We start from the raw sequence: 27387 nt of genomic DNA, 5'->3' as shown, positions 1-27387 counted from the left end.
GCACATCCCATTTTGTGAACCATGCCACTACCTAAGCATTGTTTAAATCACTAAGAAAGATTTCCTATTTGTCCTTAGAGGATACAGAACCAGGAAAAGGGGGGATTAAGCAATCCAAAAAACTGTCATACACTTAATTACTTCGATGCTTCATTCTAAAGACCTCTATTTAGATTATAGCTCCTGCAAAGTGTTGGGGTCACCCCAACTCTGCTGCAAAATTCCCAACACTTGCCTTTAGCCTCTCAAAAATCCAGTGCAGTGGCACTAAGCACCGCAGCAGTTACTGGTAGTGATACAGGGCAATAGCAAAACACAATTAGATACAGGTTCTGCAGTCCACAGTGACATCATTTATAAAGGAAAAAGAAGTTATTGCCACTACTTAAAACCAATGTTTAGGGCCTAAGATGTTTGCATGTAACAGTCCAGAAGCACTAAATTCACACTAAATTCACCTAAAGTCAAATACATACAGAAAACTTCCTCAGAAGCCTGATGACAGCCCTCATAATCCTTGTAATAATGTTATACTAAGTATAAATCTTACTGACCGTGTCTAAGTGGCACACACATGCTTAGTAAATGCAAAACATTTCAAAGTCTCTTAAAGCAGCCTGATGATCTCTCAATTAGTGTTAATTCACACGAGCAAACCTCCTATGCCTTCCAGTGCTTGATTCTTGCCATGTCAGGACTTCATGGATCCTGACAAATATCACTGTTTGAAAGAGCTGACAACAATTAAAGCCTTAGACAGCAAATGCTTTACAAATGAAGGAAGCAGTTTTGCACATACTAATTTCTCTTTTATTTTCCCGAACTACAGGTGAATCACAGTTCTCAATCTTTAAAATAAAACTTTGCAGAACAAAAGAAAAGGTAAGCTATTTTGTTGGAAATAATGTGACCTTGATAATCACATCCAAAGGTTAAAATAAAACAGACCTTTGCAGCCTCTGCTGGAGCACAGCTGTGGGGCCAAGAATGGCTTGAACATCATCTTAGCTGTGGGAACCGACACAATTTTATAAGCTGAAGCTAAGGAGCAGATCATTCAGAGATTCTCTCTGTTTCAAGTGAATAACTACTAGAAAGCAACACTAGAAGCATGAAAGTTTTCTGATTTGTTATATGACTCTTACACAAGTATGTTCAAACAGCATGTACTTTCTCACGCTGGAAAAAAATGAGCAAACAGGTTCAAGTACGGGGTAAGTAAGGGCAGAGTTGTCTACTAAAGCAAGTGCATGCCACTGGTAGATGAACCCTGGCACTCCAGTCTGAAAATCTAATATACCTGGGCTCCAGGTACATTACTGGGCTCCAGCACCGCAAACACGGCCGATGCCAAGGCACTTCAACAAGGCAATTAAAACATTTGTCTTCTGGAACTGCCTGTTCTTTGTTTTACTGTTCCCTGTTAACTTGAAACTTCCCCTGACCCAGTTAGCCAAAGCCCAAGGCATGGCTGGAATCTACTCGGGATGTGCCAACACAAAGATTTCAGGAATCCTCTGTGCAACAAAGGCATCCCAAGCCCCCGACGGCGGGGGCGTGCGCTGGCCCAGGGACCCGCCGTCCCCCCCGGGAATAACCCGGGTAAACAAACACCCCGACTCGCCGGTGGCATCTCTCGCACTTTCCACGTAGTATCGCACTCTCCCGGAAAGTACTTATCACGGAAAAAGTCACCGAGAGCCGCTTAATCCCGTTAGAGAAAAGCCGATCCCCAGCCGAGCCCGGCTGTTCGCGCCGCCCAGGTGCGCGGCGGGCGCGGCACCGGCCCGGGGGGGCCCCGCGGGGGCGCGGCGGCTCCGGCTGCCCCGGACAAAGGCGGCAAAGCGCGCCCGGGGAGCGCAGGCGAGAGAGCGATGAAACGCGAAGCACACAAAGGAACGAGGAGGAGAAGCCGGGCAGCTCGTGGCCGCAGCGCGGCCCCCGGGGCGGGGAGAGGAGGCACCGGCCGCGGGGGACAGGGGGTGCCGAGGGGCACCGCACCTGCCCGGGGGGAGGGAGGCGGCGGGGGGGGGCCCGGTTTCGGGGCGGGGATACCTTGCGGGGATACTCGCCTGCTCGTGAAGGGTGTCCGGCAGCGGGAGCAGAGGTCCCAGAGGCGCCCCGGCTCTGGGACTGCACCTTGCCCTGCCCCACCGCCCCGGAGCGGGCAGTGACGGGGGCGTCGAGTCCGAGCGCTGGGTCTGGGGCCGAGGCTGGGGCTGGGTCCGGGTCCGCTGCGGCCGCTCCCGCCGAGTCGGGCGATTTCCTGCGGGGCGCGGGCGGGGGCGGTGCGGCCACGCCGGGGCGGGCTCCCGCCGCAGGTGCCGGCCTCGCCCCCAGGTGGGGAGGAGAGGGGAAGGATGGAGAGGGCAGGGAACGACAGGGGTGGGGCGCTGGCGGCGACCGGACGGGGCGGGCGGCGTGCCCCCACCTGCGGCTGCTGCCCCTCTAGTGCAGGGGCGCCTTCGCCCGCTCCCCCGGGCCACGCCCGCACACACCAACACCCGCGGCGGCGGCAGGGGAACAGGAAATACCGGTCGCAGCCCGGTGCTCCACGCCGCTGAGTCACCGCGGCGAGGCCGCCCCGCCCCCCAGCTTTTCTCTGCCCGTCCCGACTCCCGGCAGGGGACCCCGGCTCTGGCCCCCGGCTCTGCCCGAGGCAGCAGAGCGGAGCCCTGTCGCCGCTGGCACGGCGCACCGTCACCAGCCCAGCGCTTGGGTGTGTTTTCCGTTTACATCAGTGTTTTGTTTGGAACTTGGGATCGTTGCCCTTCTGAACCTTTCTAACGGGAAGACCTCTGAGACAGCGCAGTGTTCCACGTACGCCTCTCAATCTGTTTCTCCCTGCCCTTTATCACAGAATAGCTGCGGCCGCTTTACTGACAGCTCGGGAGGGCTCTGTTCGCACCATCACTCTCAGATGAAATACGAAAGATTAGTAGAAGGCAGAGTAGCTCCATTTCCAGGCCGGAACACCCCGCGTCACTCTGCAAGTCCACCAATACTGTTCCCGAAACTGTAACATACCATGAGAGAAATACACTCCAGGCTGGCATTCCACAGGTATCAGCTTTCCGCATCACTGCTGTCCTGCAGCCAGCATGAGAAAGGCAAGGCCAAACAGCCCTAGCAGGATTCTTAGGAGTCATATTTCTTTTGCATTGTAAAGCACTAAATGTTACCAGGAATTCCTTATCTGCCGTCTTATCTGGTGGACAGTTAAACCCCTTGCTAGCCCCTCTAAAATTAAACAGCATGCTCCCACCCATATCAGGCCTGCAGAACAAAATTTACTTAAAATTTTCTGGTTTGTTGTTATTTGCAGGTGAGAAATACTAGATTCTAAAAGCATTTCTAATTCAGATAAATTTTTTCCTCAATAGGTACAGTTCATGTGCTACATCACATACAGAAAGTAAGATAAAGAAAGCAAACAGTATTCTTCATGAAGGGGCTGGACTTTGGAAGGAGGGCCTGAAAGAACCTATTTTATTATAGCAAATACGAAACTGCATTCAGATATTGTATGGAAAAGGCCTGCTTGTAGCTGTTGTTAATTATTAACGTGCATGTGCATACACTTCAGTCTAAAAGCCCCAAAAGCAAAAATCTGAAGTGCAGGAGGGGGCAAAGAAGACTAATTCCAAAGTCAAATTCATAAACTTGATGTTTTCAGTCAGCTACAGACTAATTCAATGACCAGCGTGTAATACAATATTGCTTTCAGGCAGAATCAAGGCACAAGAAATGGAAATTTAGTTTTACTTCCAGGTATGTGTCAGATCGCTTAGTTTACACCATGGTGGATGCCTGTTTCCTTAATGAATGTTTTAAAACTTCATCTGTTAGTTCTCCAAATCTTTTGTAACAGTGGCCTTAGGATGCTTGGTTAATGGTTCTAAAATGCTGTTAAGAGGAGTATGGGCACACTAAATATATAACTGATTTTTTTTTTTACACAATAGTAGAGAATATTGGTGGCTAGAAGAGCCTACATCTGGAAAGTAACAATGATTGCAAAAATACTCACTGTGTTACTGATCACCTAATTACCATGATACAAGCAATTTTTAAACGGATTCAGCAAACTGGGGAAGGCAGCAACATTATATGCCTTATTTTAAACATCTATTGTTTTCTTATCTAAACGTGTTTTTTTTTTAATTCCTTAACCCGAATTTTAAAAAAAGTTGTAATTAGGAACTGTTTAGAATACTTTCATTGTTCATGGCTCTGTTTATACTATCCCCAGCAAAGCACTCTCCATTAGCCACCTCCCTCCGTAAAAGGCATGAATATTGTCTTTGTTCTACAACTTCCAGCAGTACAATTAACATAAAGACAATTTGGGAGAGAGATGGATATAACTCCACACAATTTTTTCTTATCTTTATACAGGAATGAAAAAAAAATAAATCTCAATAGCAAAACAGACTGGTACATGTTTGATTTGTAACAATTACTAATAGTGGTGTGGAATACATTTAAAACACCATTTCCTAAAGGGCCACAACACAAAGCAGTTTGCCCCATGTCTCTCCTTGCCCTGCCAATGACATCAGCTGTTGGGCAAAGCTAATTTCTTCCTGATAGCCTTTGCTTCTGCCCCTCCCATGTTTCCTTTACTGTTTTGAATGTTCTTCCAGGTTTTCTGGCAAGCCTCTGCCTTCCTTCCTAGGACTCCCACATATTAAAGAGCTGGTTAGCACAATCATGGAGTTCAACCACTAACCAGAAGCTAAAAATAATCAAACACAAACCCTCCTGTAAACCCCCTTTCTCTTATTCTGCTACCTCCTCTTCAGGACAGGCCTTTATCCCATTTATTGAAGCTACCAAGAAACACTGAGAATTTTATGGAAATAAGATGTAATGATTTTGTCACATGGAACAATCTTGCAAAGAAGATGTAATGTTTTCTTACAAATTACTCACAAATGGAAAAGGAAATGAACAAACACCAGACAAGAATTTACGTAACTCCTAACAAACAAAGGTGGTACTCTGTGATGAATGCAGACTGCATGCAATTGCAGTAGTCTTGACTACGTGAATGAACTCAGACTTACAAGGAACTCCTGGGCACATAGGAAACAATGAATTTTAGCAAGGCTGGACATACTAAGTCGTTCAGAGTGTAAGCCAAAGCCACAAAAAAACCGAGTCAGATTAGCAATTGGTAAAAATTCTGGTATACCTAAAATAAAGCCCAACACACTTCAGTTTATGTGCTGAGCTTGGACAGTCAGTAAAGCAATGAATGGCAACATTCATCCTTCCAAAATATTCTGCATGTTCCCCTTCACCGACAATGGAGCAACTGCATTGGGGAAAAAAAGGCATTTTTGTAAAATGTGATGCCCATAACACAGTGTTTCTTATTGATACTGGCTGTGCACAGTCCATATTTAATGACTGTCCTTCAGCTATTTCTTTTGGGAGAGGTGAAGCAAGAAACTATTGACATGATGTCAGGTGGGGAACTATGTAACAATCTTTTTAATCCATAAGTTACAGAAGTAAAAAACAGTACAGAAATGTTACTTGTCTTGGGGCAATAAGCAGTCTGACATTATGATCAGTGCTCGTTCTGTGCCTCCATTGTACAAGTGTGACGGCTCATTAGAGTCCGTGCCCCTACTTACAATTTGATTCAAGTACTAAAGCAAAAAATGAGTCATGTCCTATGAATCATTTTGTACATTGAGATAAAACTCATTCTAACTTGCTGACACTATTTATCTTCACCAGTTAAGACTAAATCCATTTGTTACTCAGATACTTAAACCCAGAAATTGTTTGCATAAATAGCAGTAGCATTACAGATGAAGGGCAAGGCGTGTAAACTGTGAAAGCTGAACTGCTCTTACAAAATCCACCCTGACTGGCCACACTTAGAACCTTTCTAGTACGTGTTTTGAGAAACAGAAAGAATTCAAAAGTAGGAACATGTCTGTGGCCTTCACCCTTTTCATCAAACCCTCGAATCACATCTTTACATACCGAATTAAGAATTCTACATGCAATTTTATTTTGGTATAAACATTTCTACCAGACATAAGGGAATGGAGAATAAGCTTCCAAATACCAATCAGATGCATGTTAGTGGTCATATTGCATGCAAATATTTAAGAAAATAATTTTTGAAAAAGTGAATTGGAAAAAAATAATCACATGTGGTCAGAATAACTAGGTATCCTCAATTCAAATATAAAAATACTTATTTCCATAAGCTCTATATTATTTTCAGTGTTCTAAATTCAGAACAGCAAAAACATATTTTTTACTTTCCTCTACTTTTTTAAAGAGACATGCTTTATTCTTATGTTCATGAGATCTGGGAGTCATTGTATTTACCTCATTCAGTAGAGCAGAAATTTATATTGTTTGTAAAACATGCAAAGAGCATGCACCATTAACCAAGAGCTACTTCCATTGAAATGTTTCTCTCTTTAGTAGTGGGAAATAGCAGGTAACAATCCTTATACTCTAAACGCAAATACTGGGCAAGAACACTTTACAGTTATTGTTTTTCAATGACAAAATCCATCCTTACCTGTCAAAGCTAGCTAGAGAATCATGCCAAACTAACCATAGCATCAGAGAAACCAAGAAGAAAAATATTGTGCATGGAACATCTTTTCTTACAATCTGCAAGAGTATGGTAAAATTTTTCCCTCATGCATTAAAATCAACAACTTGGTCCTTCCCATTTTATAGGCAGTTAAAACCTGCAAGTATTACAACAGTAAAACTGCTGAAGTGCTACCATTCATGATTTCTTTAAATGACTTTGTTTTCAGGTCTGGAGTATATAGTTTATTTCCTTCAATAGACTGACAAAGACAGCTTCATCAGCCTAAGAACCATATTTGATTCTAAAAAACTTCTGCATCAGCACAGTGCCAGGGGGAGCCTTGCTGCATCATGGTGATAACAAGATCACCACTTAAAACCACTGAAAAAATGCAGTACAATGAAATCAGTGCAGATTTTCACTACCATGAATTAATTTCGCTCAGCTCAAAAAAAAATAAAAGTATTTTGTCTCTTTGAAGAACAAAAGGGTAGAGAAAGAGAAATGCACAGTAACAGAATGAAATGTTTGCAGAGATATTGCTGTACAGCTTAAACTTCACATACTAGCCCTTCCAGTTCCATGTCATACTCAGAGCCACAAAAATGTCTAAGTAATTTAAAGTTTATCTCAAAAATAAAAATAAATCCTGAGGTGAAACAATTTAGAATTTGGAGAATAGCAAGGTCAGCAATACTAAGAAAAAAACTGTCATTATACACATTATGACATGTTAAATGTGACTATGATGTGTTCCAATAGCCACAAATTTTGAGGCAATACATTCACAGTACCACAATTTATGTTAATGTACCTTACAGGTATTTCTCATTTTGGGTGAACGTTTCACCAAGAAAAGTTCAGTGATTGTGTGTTGTTCAGAAGTCACCAGGTAGTTACTCCTTACATGCAAACAAGTCTACAGAAACTAAAAATGCATGACTTCTGCAAAAAGAAAGCAAGAAATGAAGAGACAGGATGGGTGACCTCAGCCACAAGTACTACACGGGCACAGATTCAAACAGCACACAGAAATCCAAAGACTGAGCACTAAAGAAAAAATATATTATTTTCATTTTTGTTGCACAACATATTGATACCAAGAGAAACAGCAGAATTAAGCTCAGGTACTTCAGCCCAAGAAAGAGCTTGGCTTGAGGTTGAAGTCTTTAAAACTTCCATGAGGTAGAATACAATCAAGTATCTTCTTTCCCAGAATATATTAAGGAGGACAAATCCAATTTAGTTTTTAAAGCTGTTGAAAATTCTTTTGATAGTAGTTCATGAAGAGATACTCTGTCATGAGAATACACCCAATTCCGTCCAGTCCAGTCATAGCGCTTGGGCCCACTAGAAAAAAAAACACAACAAAACATCAGACACTGTGTAAGTACAGATTATTTCAGGAGACCTGCTGGAAGCCTGTATGCATAATGTATGCCACAGAGTGCCCAGGAAAAGGAACAGATAGCATGGGGAACGGCTGGTGGGCAGTCTGAGGAAGTGGAGCAGAAAAGGCCTGATACGTCAGGAACTACTGAGCCATCAAACAGATATATCTGAAAGGTGACAAGATACATCAGTCACTCCTAGAAGAGACAAGTACTTTCCCTTCCTGCTTTTGGCACTGATTTCCCCACAATTTCTTCCTTTAGGCCATTCTTCCCTCACAGATATAATTTTCTTGCACACAAATATCATAACAGATATTTTTATAATGCTGAATTAATGCCACTGATTAGTTCTTGCAGAAATTCGATGCACAGCAAAGCACAAATAATTTCATTTTATATGCAACAAAATAACTTAGCCCCTGAAAGCAAATATATTGTCATGTGGGAGATTTATAACTAAAATGCTATTTTTCTCTGTGCTATTATATTGTTACTGGTTTGTTTTTTCCATGTCTACGATAAGTATCAAGAAAGAAACTTGAACACCTGGGTTCTACTCCAGACCTTGCTATCCACTCAGTTTTCCACATGTCAAATGGAAGAACGATTGAAGGGTACTCACTGCTGTTAACATCAGCTAAGCAAAGAAAATAGAAAGGAACAACAAAGTCATCTGGGATAAACAGATAAAACCCTTGATCTTGTAGGACATATGGCTTGGAACTCAGTCAATGTACAAAAAAACTGCTAGAAAACAGACTATCCTAAACATACATAAGAACAATCTGCAGGTTCTCTCTCTACAAGCATAAACACTGATCTGAACCTTGACTATCCTGAGTTACTTACAGTAGTCAAATGAAGAACTTTCCAGCCACTAATCAGTGTATAAGAAGTTACAAAGGCAAGCATAAATCCAAGTCACTTTCACTGAAATCTCACTGTCTGTATCAGAAGTGGTAACTGTTTGAATCAAGGTTACATGCACCAGTTATTTTACTAAGTATTTCTCACTTCACCTTTGCAGCACAAGCATATGTTTATACTCTCCTACACCTAGAGAAGATGGAATGGGATCCTGTCATTCATGAAAATCAGGCTAAGACAGACAATTTAATCAATGACAAAGAAATATGTACGTTATCAGAAGTGGTTTTAAATGTCATGCAGTAAATATCAGTGATAAGATTAGCATATGAAGCACCTTCATAGTTCTATGAATGAATCTCCAAAACAGTGTACAAATGTGACTTTTAAATGAATAGTTTAAGCAAAGATCCAGTGAATTCCATAAAATGCCTACAAAGTTAAATACAGATTAAATGTATTTCTCATGGAAAATCTGCATCTATGTTTCAACCATAAGAGAAAGGGATTGAAATACCACATTAAGGTATTGCTAATATTCTGTAAGGCTGAAAAGTCTTTTCAGTCAGGAGGTTCAATTACTACAATCACACTGCTGTCAGGTTGCAGAGGTTGCACATCCTCTCATGCCCTTATTTTTAACTCTCAACTAAGTTCTCACTTAGGTGTACAGATACTCAGTAGCAAACAAATGGCCAAATACAATTCCAAGAAAAATGTCTCACATATTGACAAATTTGTCTCCCTTGGGATATATTCTTCACGACTGAAGGTCAACATTTACCGTAAAAATGCCCCAAAACATTCAATGCAAGTGATTACTGGCAGCAACATTTGCTTCTTTCACTTCCCAGCATATTGTAGTTAAGAAGATGACAGTTCAGATCATACAGCATATTCACTGCTGGAGTTGCCTTTTAGAAGTTAGGAAATAAGTGAACACACAGCATCATGTTCCAGGAAATATCACTTTTTATCAAAATACCAGTTAAAGGAGTATAAAAATGAAAAAATTAACTTTTCTTCTCAAACTCCACATTCCAGAACACCGTATGTCTTAGCTCAACTAGAGCTAAACAGACAGGAATTATCTGAAGTTTTGTTTTCATAAAGAGATTAAGCCTGTGTGTCAGTGATGCAAAAAGTCTTATAAGCTGGTTCCTTCACCAGTAACACCTACCAGCTCCCTGGGTTCTTTTCCAGGGATAGTGACAAAGAATACAGATTTTGGGAGGGGGGAGGTGGGGAACAACACAGCTACAGCATTTTCCCACTTAACTGTCTGCCCTCCAGTTTCCCTGCTGAAACCAACCAGAAAACCTGGAATGGATCAAAACAGAGCTTTAGAAAAGGCAGAGGAAGCAGCTAGCTAAGGCTCCTGTTAAGTACAGATGCTTGACAAAAACAACCAGTGTAGGCATACATAAACATAATAAAGCAGGAAATCCCACAAGCTTAAAAGGGAAGGAGCCACCCTGTTTAAAACACAAAGAGAGGTTTAGATGATGACATCATCATCACTCTTTTTTCAACAGAAGCTTTATTTCTTTGTAATCACTGCTGGTTGTATTTCCTATGAGTAGGCTATATTCCTGTAGACAGTGGTTTTGGACTGAAACAGTATATGAAAAGTCTTTGTTACACATTTCCTGTATTAATTTAGGTATGCCAGTGATACTGCAGTGTGCCCCAAACCCCTACACCAAACTATTATTAAACATTTAGATTACACCATGCTTTGAGAATACACAGAGTAGAAGAGTTACTTATGAAAAGGATATTACATGATCATGCCATGCTATAAATAAAGGGAAGTACACTTCCACCCAGTCTGCAGATATTATGTAACTAACTTACACATAACTTACCTAGTGGGTGAGGACAGCCAAATCTGCCGGTTTGGTGTTTGCTTATTGATAACATATGTTCCCATGTCTCCACCCAATTTAATTGTCAGTACTCCACTCTTAAAAGACAAAGAAAGTGAGAAATAAAAAAACTGTATCCTGTTACTTTGACAACAATTACTTCATCTGCAGTGACAGAAAATAGTATCAGATCCTCAACCATCTCCCAAACAATAATAGCAAGGGAGAATGATCATTACATACTAAAAATGCAAATTAATACCTAGCATATCCTTGAGTCTGATCTAGACTTTGAACCTTCTGGTTGGAGTTTGACTTTAATGTGTTTGTACCATTCACAATGGTACTACTTAAATAATACTCCTGAGCTTGGACCTGGCATCTTGAAAGGACCAGACCATTGAAATTAATTTTGCAATGATTAAAACATCATCCAGTAACAACTTTTTTATATTAATGAACAAAGTAGAACTGGTGTGGTTCAAAGTCAAGAAGCTTTATGTGTCATTGCTAAATCTCTGAGCCATGCATTTTTACCTTACTTTTCTTCAGTAACAGTTTAACAGGGAATAGACACATTTTTTTCTTGATAATTCTGATTCATACCTGGAAAAATGTTCCGGTTCTAAATCCCAAGATTCTGTTTTTCCATGAGTCTGGTTTTGCTTTGGTTATGCCACCTTTACACCATTATCCTAGTGAACATTTATTTTCTCTTTCTTGCTCATGTTTCTTACTGACAACATGAGTCATGTTTCTTGTAAATTACAAAAATATTTTCTGTTCTGACTTTAAGAGTGAAAAAACAACAGTGTTTGGACTGGAGTTGAGCTAACGGTGATCTGAATGATACTAATTTAAAAGGGAAACATTTCTACAGAATGCAATGTGATAATTCTGAAATAATTTATTTAGCTCACAGCATTTCAAATACTTCAAGCCCTATAGCACAATAAAGTTTTTTTAAGTTTATCATACTTGGCATGCTTTAGTCAGAGGATACTACTAGAGCTACATATCATTGCTCAGGCTATTTGCTATGTATAAACACTCACTATGGGGGAAAAATACTTTCAGGTATGAGTATCTACTGCCTGCCAATATACTGTGTAGCACAAGCAGCAACTCAAAGCTTCCTTCCCCTACAAAGTAACTCAGTGTTACTAATTTCTGACACATATCAAGTATCACCAGACATAAAATAATACTCTCAGAATCCGACTTTTTACCTTAGTTTGCATGCTGTTTCTGTGCTTGTTAAGGCATTTATATCTCTGATCAAAACAATAAAAATAAAAGGGTCTCCTGGTTGAAAGTCCCAACAGGTTTATCCTGCCAGTTATTTCTATTGGACATTAGTATAGTGTGCAGAAAGGCAGGAACAAGCTACTTCTTTGGTTGTCAGAATTTCAAGTTTTCCGTATCTCAGTAGTCTTAGAATTGTAGAGATACAGCAGAATAAGAATAGGATGGAGGATTAGGCCTGCATAATGATATAGAGGTTTCAGCATTCCTCTATGTGGTTTGTAATGCCATATTAAGTGTTCAGCACGATATTATACTACATGTTTCTAAAGAAATGCTGTAAGTAAATAGGTTTTCAAAGCGTTAACAAAAATTTATACTATTATTTATATCATGTGTCAGCTGTTACAGAGTACTGTTGCTTGATCCTTGCAAAGTAAATAGAGTTTAACCTTTACTGCTGTTTTGGAAATGCCTCCTCATACATTTTCCAGTACTTCTGAAATACTAGAAATACAACTTTAATTTTTTAAAAAATTTAAATTGAGAGATACGTTTACCATATTTTAGGAAATACTGCTGCATGTGTTTTGTACTACCGGATGAATGCTTCCCAGTTCTGGTAACAAAAATATTCTTCTAAAGTAGTATTTTTTTTCCCTGAACACTAAGTATAAATTGCTCAAAGCAATCACGTTTACAACAGGCACAGCAGATTTTTATCACATTCGCCACCTTGTGGCTTCCTGCAGCACTGACCCTGTTTAGAATTAAAACTTAGGTTATTTAACCTTCTGCTTTCAACAGAAATGACAGCATATTATTAATTATCATCATGCAGTCCATATATTAAAGGACCACTGGTAAAAACTAAGATGTAAAAGTATTACCTCTTGAGCTTCACAAGTCTATGTTAAACATAATCCACCATACAGCGGATGGAGAAAAAAATTATGACAAGACTCATCAGTTTAACATAATGAAGCGTCTAAGAATTGTAAAGAGGTGAATCTCAACCTTTGCTAATTTTTGTCCTAGGAGAGTTACATGAGGCTAGTAGGTACTGAAATCCTAAAACATACTGAAGAGTAATGGTTAAACAATGTTTTTTATCAGAAAAGCAATTAGCTGTAACATTATCTACATACTTAATTAAAGCAGCAAGTAGTATTTGCTTAACAGAAAGTTACTGGCAATATATTATTTTATATCCTAGCTGCCAAAAATGCAGAATGAAATTATGATGACAAAGCTAGACATAAAGATGTCCAAAACGACAGACTTTTGTTTTTGTTTTGTATTTTGCGCAGTGAAACCCAAACCATCCGATTCAGCATCTGGAGGCACAAAACCCTTACTGTCAGTCCCAGTAGAAAGCAATCTTGTGGTAAGTTACAAAGAGGGAGCAATAGCTGTGTGACCTCAAAAAACTGCAGTATTGAAAGATATGTGTAACAGACAGTATGGGAAAAAACAGCACTCTTCTTCAAGTTATGTTGAGGGCCATAACACATAGATAACTTCAGGAACTGAATATAAAAACTAATAAATTCCCTATACAAATAAAACAGACATTTTTAATCTGAGTCTGTCACACCTGTAAAAGAATTTGAGTGACTGACTACTGAAGGCTCCACCCATGCAACATCTCCTGTGACAGTAGCCTCCTCCCCATGTATGCTCTGGTTTCACTTCTACAACAACCTATCTAAGCACTGCACCCTCCTGTTGTTTCTCCTCACCGCAGGCTGTCATCAGTAAAGCCAGGACAAGCACACACTACCTGGTCAAGACAAATGCTGCTTCTCCGTATTCAGGACAATCAAACATGCTACATGTGATGTACTGTGCCATATGAACTACTGTTCTAGTACCCACCAGAAGGGAACCGATTGCTATGCCAGATATCTATGCCTGTTTAGGAAAATTTATAGGCCAATGTGTCATTGGAAAAAAGTTTCCATCTCCTCTTGTGCTCATTTATTATTCTATACTACATCTTTCTCTAAACATGGAACATTTTAAATCCCTAAAACACACAACAGTATGTGCTACTTTTCACTAGAACTGTTGTCCCAGCCAGTACACAATAAAGGTGTAAAAACACATTGTATTTTCAGTGTCAGCACTAAGGTGACTAATTTAAAATTCTCCTTCAAATAACAGAAAAAAATCCGCTACAATAATTACAGTGGTAATATAATGTTTAAAACATACCCCTAAAGAGACATCATAATCTTCTGGGGTAAAAGGTTTATCTGTCAGGTCCTCAAAAAAATCTGCTAAGGAGTCCAGTGTTTCTTCAGCCAGTCTCTCATAGGTGGTCTCATCTAAAGAGCTACAAATGACATAGAAGTCCATAATTAGGAGGAAAAGCATGGAAGAGAGCATTTTCCCTATAATAAAAACATATCAAGACCATGACTTTGGATGAAACAGTATCCATGAAATGATCGTATAAACAAGTAGTCATTTTTCTTAAGGTGATGTAGGTGACAATCCACCTTAGAAATGGAGGATAAATTTTGAAATGAATTGCTATTAGAGATCCCTTAACTGAGGAAAAGGCACTTATGTCCTTAGATACACTAGCCCCCACTTAGTATACAGCATTAGATTTGAAAGTAAGGAATTTTCGTAACAGGACTTTGTGTAAGGATTGTTCAGGTTTGAATTCTACAAATAGAGACAAAAGCATCTCCCATTTAGAAATATATGTCATTTGACTCTACAAAAACTGCTGTAGCCACAGACAGTTTAGAAATGTCAGTATCATATGTTTATGCATAGCATTTGCCTTCTCAACTGGAATTACCCATGCAGCCTGGTAATTAGATGTTATTTAAACTGTGCTTATGATCTAACACTTATGAATTACAGTGTTCTTCAGAGAGTCTCAAAGCACCTTTGTGGCCATTACGTAAGGCTTAAAACACCTGTGAGACTGCTTCTCTTTTCCTCTTTAGTGGAACAAAGAACAGTTTAATTAACCAGAAGTAATTAAATAAAATAACGTAAGTTGTTTCATCTCCATCAGTGTCAGCTTTTAACTGAGTGTGTCTCCCCACCAACAAACACTTCAGTGAAATAATCTCAATTTTTGCTAATGCTTATGGCAATTAAACAGTTACTATGGGCTGAATATATATCAGTTGGTAATAGAAAACATGAATTTTTAAGAAGTTTCTTATCCAGTTACTGAAATAAGCTCTATGTCACTTATGTGAGGGATACCACAAAATGCCTTGGGGCATGGAGAACAGAAAACCTTTGGATCAGGCAGGATTCATGTACTGGTTAAAGGCCCACTTTAGGCACTTGAAAGCAGGAGCCATTTCAGATACCTGCACAATCTTTCACTGTGTCTTGAACTGCTGCATCAGGAGGGGAGAAGTCTCCAATAGATGCTGTGTCACCTCCTCTCAGAACAAGCAGAAATTTCACATCCTCTGGTATATGTGAAACGGTGCTAGACAGTTGCATTTAGGTACATGAATTATTTGCTAAGCAACTTCCCAAATTCACAGAAAATGCTTTTAGCTGAAACTATAGTTGTCCTTTACATCACATCAACATTGCATTAATCTGGTAGTCTCGGTACGTATGTAAGTTATTCTAAAATACATAACCAGTATTTTCATATGAATCTCTCATTTTTACCTTGTGTCACTCAGAGTTCCTGTATTTCTCAAATTCATGAACCAAACAGTTCTGCTCTTCACATCTGAAGAATACTGTAATTGCTGTTTAAAGTAAGTAGAAGCAAAATGGAATTAAAACATAAAGAATTATAAACTATATACTTATCATATAAATTAAACAGCTCCTTTAAGTCCTTTCCATCCTCAAGTAATATGTTCATATTCTGTATCACAGGGCTAATATGGAAGGAATTAAGCAGCTTTAGTCTTTGAATGATTGAAGCAATCTAGAATATCCTTGTTTTCATCACACAAACTAATGGAAACCCCCACAACTCTCTGATTCATACACAAATGAACCAGGAAAAGAGAACTATTCTAACTTTTCTATTGCTCTGCCACAGATTTACTGAGCAACTGCAGACAATCAAATGGCCTAGGTTCAGATTTTCATAAATATCCACAACTCACATGCTGCACTACCAACATGTGTCTCTCTGCTGGAAGTCAGGAACATACTAAGCTGAAATAAACACAAACCCTGAATCCTCCTTATGTACAAAAGAGCCAAACCACTTCAGATTCCAGACTTCCAAATTACGGAAAAGCTGTATTGCCATAACAGCAGTATCAGACAAGGGAACCAAATGGGTAAACCCGCTGAGGGAAACCAATAAAAGCATGAAAATAAAGCTAATCCCCACATCAGACACAGTAGCAGAAGTTATCATGCACTTATGCTATCCACCAAGAAAGGAATATGGCATGATTTCCATTTTTTCTTAACTGGCATTGACGATTCAGTTTAATGTTAAAACAGAATCCATAATTACTTTCTGTGTACTCGTGCCAGGTTCTGCAAACTTCAGACTGAGTTGAAAAGCAAGTGACATTTGCAAAGGAGCTATGTCAGCCTTTCTTCAAATGCGCAAGAGCAAAACACAGGCCGATGTCTCTCCATGTGATGTGACATCTATCTGCAGGTATTACCAATGAACTGCCTGTTAGTCCAAAAATACAGCACAGGCATAAAGGACAGAACGCAGACACAACCGTACAGGCCGACAAAATACACCACGGTGCCTGCATGTCTGACTGCACCCCTTTCCCTACAGCATGATATACACGCTTAGAATCAAAAGCTACAAGACTACGAGCACGTTCAGGCTCTGTCCAGGCTGAGAGGCTCCAATTCCATCAGCGTGCACCCACACTCGGTTTGTGACTGAAGGCTGCCAACAGCGGTCCCAGCACGCAGCCGGCATCTGCCTCCGCCTACCACGCCCGGCTGCGGGCAGCCAGCACGGCCCTCTGCGCCTGACAGGGGCAGCGGACGAGGGCACCAGCTCCCGTGCCCGCCACCTCCCGAGGCACGGAGGGAAGGAGAAAGCACAAGGCAGGCGGAAGAGAGGGAAGGAGGGAGGACGCGCCCCGCTGCCGGCCGGCCTGCGAGGAGGCCCGGCGGCCGCGGGATGACATCGACCTGCTGAGAGCCGGCGGCCGACTCGGGAATCCCCGCCCGCCGCCGCGCAGGCCGCGCCTCGCCCCCGCCGTCCGCCCGCCCCTCGCTCACCGTGCGGCCGCTGCTGGCGGCGCCTGTGCCCGCCCTCGGGGCGCTCCCGGTGCCGCCGCGCCCTCGCCGCGCCCCCGCCGCAGCTGCCCGTCCCGCGGCGCGCACGGCGCCCGCCGCCCCCGCCCGCCACATGGCGCCCGGGCCGCTGCGGAAGCGGCGGGGCGGGGCCGGGCCGGCGCGCGCCACCGCCCCCCCGCGGCGGCGTGAGGAGAGCGGCGGGGCCGGGCCTAGCGCGGGGCTCGTTCGGCAGCGGGAGGGCCAAGGAGAGGGGCGGAATGTGCGCGTTTCTCTTCCTCCCAGCCCCTCCTGGCTCCAGCCTCAGCAGCGCCAGCATAAATTAAATCCAAGTGCTGCTGCTGAGGCATCACAGGCATATCGGAGCCGATCACGCCCTTTCCGCCCGGCCTGGCTTTCGAGGCTGCGGCGGCTTCCCCGCCAGCCTTATCCCGGTGTCCTTCTCCCGGCAGTAGCACGGCCTGGCACGGCTGTGCCTAGGAAACGGGTGCGGGGCCCGGTGCGCTGCTCAGGCTCCCCTCGGGGAGATCTCTATCCCGACGTGTGGTAGAGTCAGGGAGCTGCGGCTGCTGCCGCTGAGCGCTCCACCGCGCCGCTGTTCTCAGAGCAGGCAAAAATCGCTCGTGGGCGAGTCTCTGCAGGCATCGGGCAAAGCGGTCTCGCTGGGACATTTACAGGGAGCTGGAGCCTGGGAAGAACGGCCAGAATTAGGGGCCACACTATGCACCAGGCATTGACTCAGGGGCTCGTTCGAGGACCATTTTCTGTGAAAGGAAGAATTCTGATCTACGTCCTGTAGGTAAAATGTTTCACTGAGCAAGTAAAGGAAAAATAAAGCACATCATTTATCACACCTGACATTTTCCACTAAGTTACATAAATGCTGGTGGTGCCATACTGTCAGCAGTATGTGAAGATGTAGTCTCAGCCAGACACGTCGTATTCTTAAACCAAAAGAAATAAACTAGGTTTGCCAAGTAGATGAGAGGAAAGAAATAATTCCTATAAAAAGGTTTCTTAAGAAACCCGCACAGTTTCTATGGGAGCACAGACAACTTTCATTTCAGAGCTTTCCACAGGACAGGACCAAAAGATGCAGCCGTTGCAAGTAAAACCATAAATACGAAAAGCCTACTAGTGTACAGAAGGTTACTGCTGGTTAGTGTGTGATGCATTTTTATATTTCAGAAACTCTTAATTAAAGTAAGCAACTGGGTGCACTGAGTCACCTAATCTAGTTGAAGATGTCCTTGTTCATGGCAGAGGGGTTAGACTAGGTGACCTTGAAAGGTCCCTTCCAATCCAAACCATTCTATTGCTTCTATGATCTTCCACTGCATTTGGGATTAAGTTACCAAACTTCTCACTAAGATTTCTAATTCTATTATATTTTTCTATAAGCCAAAATTATTTTACTCTACACAAGGGGAAAAAGCTCAAACAATTCAAGCCACTTGCATAAATTTCCACTGAAATGATAAAGTCTGTTTTAGCTAAAAGCTGTTTGTACCAAACTGTTATCTAACTTAGCCAGCTTCTTGTGTCTTTTCAACAGACTCCTGTGTCTTTGTTACCAGTGTCCTCCCAATTTGTGTTCTTGTTGTATTTTATAGGGGAGGTTTTCATATATCAAGCAGATTTAAGATACTCTTTAGTTCCTTGAAGAAGAACCCATTCTTAGCCCTGCTGGGAGAAGCTACTTATGTTTCTACAGGAGTAATGGTTTACAGACTGAGATAAGGCCTGTACAAACAAATTACTTGTGTCAGACCACAGAATACATTGGTAAAGCAAACAACTGGGTTTTTGCACCCTTGGAAGGGGGAAAACAGCTAAAAGAAAGGAGGAATACCTGTTCTTTTATGTAGTATTTAATCTATTTAAAGATGCTGATTATTAATATAGCTTGCCTTTCCTATTGAAAGAACCTCAGGTGTTTTCCGGTATTATCCAACTAGTTCCACAGTGATTTTTCTCTAGTCATCCAAGTCATACACAGGTCTCAATAGGAAATGTTCATCTTGTGTTTCTAAATTAATGACAAATCAATGAATTAGTGTGGATTAAATATTTTCTCTAGTACTAGCAATTTCACATACCAAATATTTTAAAAAGAAAACAATTGATTCAAATGTAAGGTTCAAGTTAGTGAATTTTACAATATCCTTTCTGCCAAGCAAGGATCAGTCACACAACTTCTAAAGGCTCAAGTTAGGGATTAGCAATTTTAACAATGATTTCTTAATGTTTCTCATCTTGATTCTTGTCCCTTAGGTCAATGTTGTTCATATAACAGTATCACATATCAGTACCTTTTAACACTGGTGTTAAATACCTGTGAAGGAGTTTGAGATGCCGAAGCACTGCAGGGTCAGGCCCCACACATTTAGAAGTCCACAATGGCTCCTACAGAGAACAGGAGGTGCATGCTACTGATTACTCCTTTATCACTGGTTTGGGGAAAATACCATTGAGTTATATGAAATTAAATTGCCTGAAGTATAAGCAGAGAAAGTGTTTTCAACAAGAAAAGAGATGCTGGGATATGTGTGCTTTAAAACCACTGAATTATAGCCCAAGGACAGAGAGTGGGTGTTTTTGTTTGTTTGTTTGGCTGGGGTTTTTGTTTGTTTGGGGCTTTTGGTTTATTCTTTATTAAGTGAGGGCGGCTATTTGGTGATGCTACCACCGAAGGTAAAACTTCACCTCTGAATGCTGTATGATTAAGTCACAAGCTCAGATAACAAAAATTTGGAATTATTCCATACCTTTCTCAAAGCTGGCATCAACCTGTGCTTTTTCATTCTGAGCAGCTTGCAGGGCCAGAGTATTCAGATACAATTGCCCACAGATAGCCCACATTTGTGACCTAATTCTTCTTCGCTCCCTGTAGCAAATTCCATCTGGAGAAACAGACCAATACATTACTTTAAATACTCCCATCTGATTGTGCCTTCTGTATATTATTTTTACTTGACATGACCACCCTCATCAGCTCTAAAGGTATAAGTCTTCAAATTTTCATCAAGTGAAACACCAACATGAAACACATATGCAAGATGAAGAGAACCAAAATACTTAAACATGAAACTTGCACATCCCTACAAACTCCTAACTCTTTGATATTTGAAAATTGATATCATTTTATGCACTAGAGAGTAAAATGGATTCCAAGTTGTTGATCATTAACCACACACACACACCTTTTAAGTGCACATGATTTGGAGGAGGTTTCCCCAGCAGGCTCCATAGTCATATAGGATTTCCTTTATCAAGTGTTCAATGACTGTTTTGATTTATAAATTACTGAGTTCAAGGGATTGTACACAAAAGATGTCTGAGTCTCTGAATAGTTTGGTATAGATGTTCTTGTTTTGGACAGAATTGTTGCAGTTAAGCTGTGAGTCCTTTGGGTTCTTCCTAAGAGCAAATGATTCAGATGCTATAGTTACTAGGTAATTAGAGAAAAATTGTCATGCGTGTTCTTTATGAAGGTTAATTGGGTGCTTAAATGTTTTTCCCCAAATAAGATTAATGACAAATATCTGCTTTGCACAGAGACACATTCTAAATATCCTGTATACTGCACATGAAGGAGCAGACACTTTGCAGATGTACAAAATGTTTTTATTCATAGGACATGAAGATTTGTTTTACTTTTCTCAGAGGAATGATGCAGAAAAATTACCTTGCTGAGATTAAGCAGTCTAATTTTAAAGCCTAGAAAAGTGTTAATCACAAGATACAGGCTGTGAGTGAAGCCTTAGACTCTGCATACTTAGAAAGCAGAAAACTCCAAACCCTTTTAAATTTCTCTATACTGTGCATAATTTAGGAATTATTCTTCTTACTTATCAGCATTATAGGATTATATCAAAGTAAAACAAAAAAACACACCACCACTATCTCCAACCAAGCTAAAACAAAAAAAAAAAAAAAATCCACCACACCAAATCCTTGAAAGAAAAATTCTGTACAGATACAAAGTATAATTCTAGGATTTAAAATGCCAGGTTCTGGTTTTGTCAATTTAGCAGGTTTACAATGCTTATACCTAGAAGACATATTATTACAAATAATTTTGGTAGCTTTCTAATTGACACCAGTGCAAATTTTTAAATACACTACTTCATCGAAGCATAAAATCTTGGACTGATGATCACTGGCATTTGGTACTATCTCCTTGTTATGTGGGAAATTTGGGAACCAAAACAGTTTCTGTAGTTACCCTGAAATGATTGCCCATACTGAAAAATCTGAAATGGTTTTATAAAGTTTTTATATAAAGTTTTATAAAGGTTTTAAAAAATATATCCCTGTTGAGTATGCTCCTTTGGCTTTCCTGCTCTAATTTCAAGGTTCTCCTTTTTATTATAAAGCTGGTAAAGACAGATGCTATGTTTGTCACATCTTAAGAGGCCTCTTAAAGCTGTCTCATGAAAGTAGGGAAATGCAAAAACAATTAAGTCCAGTATACATAAATAGCAGGATGACAGCTGTGATAGTCTTTAGAATAAAATCTTTTATTCATCAATAAAACTATAGTTTACAGTAGTATTTTCTAAATAAATTATAGAATTTCTCTTTTACAAGAAATAAACAAAATCAAAAATATTTCAAGGACAATATATGTACACAACATAAGGCCTTATTATAAATAACATTTTTATCTCCTTTTTGCCAACAGTGAAAGTATCTTTAGAGGTTCATTTTCATATGGTATGTGCAGATATTTGCCCTAACCCTCATACAACATCAGTACCAATTTCCACTGATGTGGACCTAAGTGATTAGAACTGAGAGAGTCAAAAAAATTAAATTGATTTTATTCACCACTGTGTTTATTTTAAAATAGGTAAAGTAGGTAATCAATTTTGCTTGTGCATAGTTACAGAATGCATGCAAATGAAACCACTAGAGAGCTGATAAGAAAATATCACTTCAAAATCCAAAAAAGGTGATTGGCAATTTTGTAGAAAGCAGCCTGAATACACAGGTCTTCACAGTTGAGCAAGCAACAGCAGATGACAGCAGTGTGGAATGTTTCATGTCATTTTTGTCAAGTCCATCAATCTTTTCTATGGTTCAAAGATCCTGGCATTTCTTAGAATAAGTTCCATTGATTATTACTCTGTCTATTAGGCTCAGCAAATTCCTCCTTCTTAAATGAGGACTGCAGAAAGTGCTCTTCATTAACCATGGTCACTTCTCTTAGTTTTACTCTTCATGTATTCTTTGTTACTGGAAATACAGAATTGACAAGTTAAGAGTTGTATTTACTTGTTTTCTTACAGAATTATAAACAGGTAACATCTTTCTTCCCCTAAATGGGCTGCAGTACAACTTGGCAGCGATTCTCTCATGACCCTGACCCATAGTCAGAAGCACTGTGTCTCTTGCACAGCAGCTAACCCCTATGTGTTTTACAGGCATTGCAGTATTACATGAACTAGAACTACTTGCTGCTGTAAAATGCTGAACACTCTGGATGTCAGAGAAGATAGAACAATCTGACAGCACTCAGCAATTTACAACAGCTTATTTTTATCTTGCAGAACTGTGGTATTTACTACTTTAAAGTGGCAATCTTAATACATCATGAATAAAAGTGCTGTCAGCTTCCGCATGACACTATTTCCCCAGATGAAAAATCAAACCTATCAAAAAACTTTCAGGCACAATAAATATTATAGTCAGTGTTGTAGCAATCATCCTATTTCACAAAAAAAAATAAAGGTATCTATGTAAAATTAGCTAATAATGTTGATGGAATAGTTTTCTATGTCATAGAAATAATTGATCACTTCTTAGCACATCCCTTTAGAGATGAAATGAAAAATTGAAAAGAAACTGTTCTTTGCTGAACATCTTATCATGACAACTCAAACTAAGGATAAATGGACATCTGAAGTATATATTTCAGTAAATCAAATGCATGTCAGCTGATATATCCAAAATGGAGCAAGATACAAAATCAAAACAAAGGGATCTGTAATGATCTTACTCCAAAACCTCATTAAAAAACATTACAAAAATGATTTTTGAAACAGATTTTTAAGGTCACCTTTACACTGTGCTTTTTGATACGCTTAAATGACCATTAAATAGTTTGACAACAGTCTAATCTTGATTATGAACAAAAAATTTCTGTTGGCATTTCTTAAGCTTATCTCAGAGAAAGGTAACCAGAACATTTAAATCAATATTTTTGTTATGACTTCCAGCACTAGCCCTTGAACCTTGAGAAGCAGTATTTCAATATTGTTCTCTGACAACCTTTAAACTTCCTACTGTATTGTGCACCAGTGTTAGGGTGTTCATAATCACTGATGCCACTGAGCACAACAGTGCCAATTTCTCAGGTGCTGTTTGCTCTCTCTTTCTCAGGAACTGTGGTCTGGCAAGTAAAGCTGACTGTCGTATTAGCACCTGAATCTGCTAAGGCAGTACTTAGAAAATACAGAATCATTTCATATATGAAGTGAAGTTGTTAGACAAGGGAGTAAAATTAAAGAAAGTGCTATTCTAAAATCAGTGAGATGTAAAGTTATCAAGGACTTTTAATTTATTTTTTTTAAGAATCTGTTTGGCAGAAAAGTTGAAAAATGCTAGTACCAATAAACATAATAATGCTATATGAAGCAAGACAAATTAATCAAAGTTTTAATTAGCATCACCTTTTTTCTGTCTGAAAGTTCAGATATGAATGGCTGCAGATCCATTTCTGACAAATATATTCATCACTCAGCTTCTCTCTCTCTGGACTTATTACTGCTTTTCACTAAGGTGGTTACTGATTTTATGGTATTCCACTTATTATGCAATGCAACCATGTCTAGCTTATTCTTATTCCCTTTCCTCTGACCCTTCCAAAGCATTTCAGTAAAAAATTACAATAAAATTTGCATAACAGAATTGGAGAAAAGAAACCTGACAATAACTTGTAGCAACTGCTAACCATATGAGTCAATCACAGAGGTACTGTTGATGATACTACTGCCATTTTAAGAAGATGAGATTTTCAGATGTTCATATTTATGTCAGCTACAGTCCAGTACTGTATTATTCTGGAAAGAAATCCATCTATTTCAAGGTGCAGGACATGATCCTGTAGGCAACATTGTATCTGCTGCACAACATTTGGGTTATGTTGATTACAGATAAAGGAAACTTTTTATTTTTTTAATTAAAAACTGAGTTTGGCTGTAGCAATTTGGTCCAAAATGATAAATAATGCACAAATGACATGTCAGGAATCATTCCTATAATGGCTGCCTAAGATGTCTCACACTGTGTATATAATGGATTTACAATGTTTGAGTCTACTTGAGGCTTTTTGTCTTGGAGCATTTTTGTGCTCCAGTTCTCTTTCCATGGATATGTTTTTGAGCTGATTGATTTCCCCTTTTGGTGTTTGAAAAGCCTCAGGCATGAGAAAATGTAGTTCTGTGATAATACATGCTGGCATTTTAGCACTTGGCTTCCTCAGGCAACATACTGCTTCTGATCTGAATTGCTACCTTTTTAATCTAATCAAGCACCTAATTCCTGGGTCTGATTTTCATGCAATGGCAACTAAAAGGTTCCTTCTTACATAATGTTTCTTCTGCAAGAACACCTCTGCCAAGTAACGTTCAAGTGCTCGTTTGTTTTTCACCCCAGGTTTTAGTTTTGTGGGAGACAGAGGCCTTTTTTATCTCTCCTTTTTGTGATCATGCATGGATGCATATGGGGAAAACACAGATAGCAACCAAAGAAAGGACCAGTTAACTGTACTGTATGAAATGAGTTGGTTTGCCCCTTTCATCCTGAAACAATTTCTATTTTGAGGAGAGTCCTTGATTGGTTCTACCATGTGCACATAACATTTTAAGGATTATAATGCTCTTAGCGGAAAGAAAGGATGCCTGTAAGTGAGAAGGTCTTAATTACTGTCTCAATTCAGGTTCAGTCTACTGTGTTTTTCCACCAGAATCTTTAGAGGAAATGGTGAGGCAGAGAAACTGAAACTTCCATAAAAAGAGCAACATACCAAAATTCAAGGTATGCTGTGCAGTGCTGCACAATTTCTAGCTTGTTTTACATGTATTCTGCCTGGGAATTGCTTTCATTTCAGCTGCACTTGTTATTATCCCACAACAGTACTCTGAAGAAAGCTAAACCATGATTAGAATTTAATTGAAATTATGTGAGAGAGTACAGAAGAAAAGGAGAACTAATGAGTAAGAAGAGTCAGAAAGCTTTGACATTTTCTAAACAGGTATTTTATAGACCAATATTTGTAAATCTGCTTACCTATGCATCTACAGCAGCTTTGAAATACAAAGTTAATCTTCAATATTATTTTAAGACTTCAAAATCCCATAATAAAATTGGCATTTGTAAATAAACCACACCATAAGTAATTTTAAATGTAATAGTATTATCTATGCAATTCATCTGACACAAATCATATCTACACTAACCAGCCTCTAAATACACTAGGCTTGCTCATCACTACAGTTATTCCTGTAAATAAAGTAAATAATAAAATATTATTTTATTTTACTGAAGCCCTTAGCAAACCATATCTTCATTAGCAGTGACTTTTAAGTTACATGTAAATTTATGAACCTTTCCTTTAGCAATAAGAAACAATACTGTATTTCCATGTGAAGACTTCTGTACTACCCAAGAATTTCGCATTATAATTAAATATACAGAAGTACTCTGTAAACAAAAAGAATTAATTATTGAAATTATATAGGCATCCTATAGGCAGGACATATATTAAAGATCCTATAGACAGGACATACATTTATTTATTTAAGTCCTATATCTACACCAGGTAACATACGCAGCATCACAGCAGAACAAATGTAAAAGTTTTTCACTGCTATTTACATGCATGTCCTTTTTCTGCTGGAAGTGTAAGGAAAGTCAAGCCTATTTTAAGTAAATCAGTTCAATACCTAAGCCTTACTACTCTGATTTTATTGAGATTGTAGTAGAGTATACAAACTATTTTTATAAATAATTTCATGGGAAGGCTAAGAAAATGCAGTAGGATAGTTTATAATTGCACATGTTGCTTTTTTAGCTAGAGAAAGCTCAATCAAACAATTTGAGACTTCACTGCAGAAGAGAAGGAATAAGGTGACTTTTAAGTTATTCCTTACTTTTTAAGTGGAATTATCAATTTTAAGGCACTCCATAGTGATGTTGGACTAAGGTCTTCAGGATTGGTTGCACTTGTTGATCATAGATCACTCTTAAGGAACTTTTCCAAGTTTTGACATATCTTTTACTAATTAGGTTCCATAGAACACTGAGACTCTGTTCTGTTCAACAACATTTGCTGACAATGTTTGAACTGACACCAATAAATAGGGCTTCAAGGGAATTTTAAAAAGAGATCCTTTATTTACAGAGGAAGGAGAAAAGCCTGTTTTGTGGATTTCTACATCAAAGTGCTAAATGGAAATGTGTTACCTTCTCTGTTTCTGGCTTATATACAAAAAACCTATTTATCTCATACAGAATAGTTTGTTTCAAACTGGCTGATCTATCATTGTATTACATATTCATAAAAGCAAGAAGCCTTTAATGTTTAAATTTATGCAGAGAAACATTTCAAATTTATAAGTTTTTTCTATATCTCCTATCTATTATTTATTATTTATTTCTTCCTTCTGTTTAATTGATAATTAATATTGTATGAATTAATCAGTTTTGTAACTATGTTACTAGAATAATTGGAAGTCATTTCTATTGTCTTATACCTACTGCTCATTGCAGATGATGTTTAGTTATATTCTAAGTAATAAAAGCTAGATTTCTTAAGCTGTTATCTGGGTTAAAAGGTTTATGAGAAAATAAACCAATATAACTTAAAAGTAAGCTTGATTTGAGAATGTACCAAACAGTGCTTCTTAGAGCAGCAGGTGAACAAAATGCTAGTTTGAACTAGGTCTTTTTTCAAAATTAAGGAATTATGGGCTCGGGCCAGCATTCAGTTTTGAACCCAAGATGTGTCTCTACTTGTGTCCCGGAACAAAAATTCTTGCTGTTACCAGGTGCATTCTCAGTTTTGACATCAGCAACAGTGTGAGTTTGCATGGAGTTCCCTTAATGTAAGGGAAATCCTTGTACCTATAAGAGGAATTTTTTTTTATAACCTCTGTTCTACCTCACCTTACTCGACTATAATTTTCACACAAAACTGTTC

General features: G+C 39.4%; 3 protein-coding genes and 1 long non-coding RNA gene across 16 annotated transcripts in view; 1 reads left to right on the top strand and 3 right to left on the bottom strand.

The window, feature by feature from the left end:
* TJP2 (tight junction protein 2) overlaps positions 1–2405 on the bottom strand; it is a 62738-nt gene extending 60333 nt beyond the window's left edge. The window contains exon 1 of one of the 2 annotated variants that reach the window (XM_086868006.1): positions 2073–2405. The gene's annotated coding sequence lies outside the window, so the exon portion shown is untranslated. The remainder of the gene's footprint in view (positions 1–2072) is intronic. The other variant, XM_086868012.1, reaches the window with a different exon arrangement.
* A 2447-nt stretch (positions 2406–4852) lies between these two features.
* FXN (frataxin) lies at positions 4853–19999 on the bottom strand. Of its 3 annotated transcripts, none has more exons than XM_023943585.2 (5): positions 19949–19999; positions 15612–15694; positions 14169–14289; positions 10707–10804; positions 4853–7927 (listed from the first exon to the last, which is right to left on the bottom strand). In XM_023943585.2, the coding sequence occupies exons 1-5, from the start codon at positions 19982–19984 to the stop codon at positions 7774–7776; spliced, it is 492 nt and encodes a 163-aa protein (XP_023799353.1). In that variant the 5' UTR covers positions 19985–19999; the 3' UTR covers positions 4853–7773. The 3 variants fall into 3 exon arrangements, with proteins under 3 accessions (XP_023799353.1, XP_086724154.1, XP_023799352.1); XM_086868028.1 differs by lacking the exon at positions 19949–19999 and adding an exon at positions 17166–17303; XM_023943584.2 differs by lacking the exon at positions 19949–19999 and adding an exon at positions 16426–17099.
* LOC111940735 (uncharacterized) overlaps positions 17350–27387 on the top strand; it is a 34406-nt gene continuing 24368 nt past the window's right edge. For 2 of the 3 annotated variants that reach the window (XR_015280512.1, XR_015280511.1), the window contains exon 1: positions 17350–17979. This is a non-coding gene — a long non-coding RNA (uncharacterized LOC111940735). The remainder of the gene's footprint in view (positions 17980–27387) is intronic. The other variant, XR_015280510.1, reaches the window with a different exon arrangement.
* PIP5K1B (phosphatidylinositol-4-phosphate 5-kinase type 1 beta) overlaps positions 21683–27387 on the bottom strand; it is a 103605-nt gene continuing 97900 nt past the window's right edge. For all 8 annotated transcript variants that reach the window (XM_086868021.1, XM_086868022.1, XM_086868025.1 and 5 more), the window contains one exon: positions 21683–22421. In XM_086868021.1, the coding sequence (XP_086724147.1) occupies positions 22419–22421 (3 nt within the window). In that variant the 3' untranslated portion in view covers positions 21683–22418. The remainder of the gene's footprint in view (positions 22422–27387) is intronic.

This window comes from Cyanistes caeruleus, chromosome Z, assembly GCF_971803275.1.
Source record: "Cyanistes caeruleus chromosome Z, bCyaCae1.hap1.1, whole genome shotgun sequence".
Classification (NCBI taxonomy): Eukaryota; Metazoa; Chordata; class Aves; order Passeriformes; family Paridae; genus Cyanistes; species Cyanistes caeruleus.
Note: the sequence above shows the minus strand (reverse complement) of the source record. Positions and strands in the feature narration are given on the sequence as shown.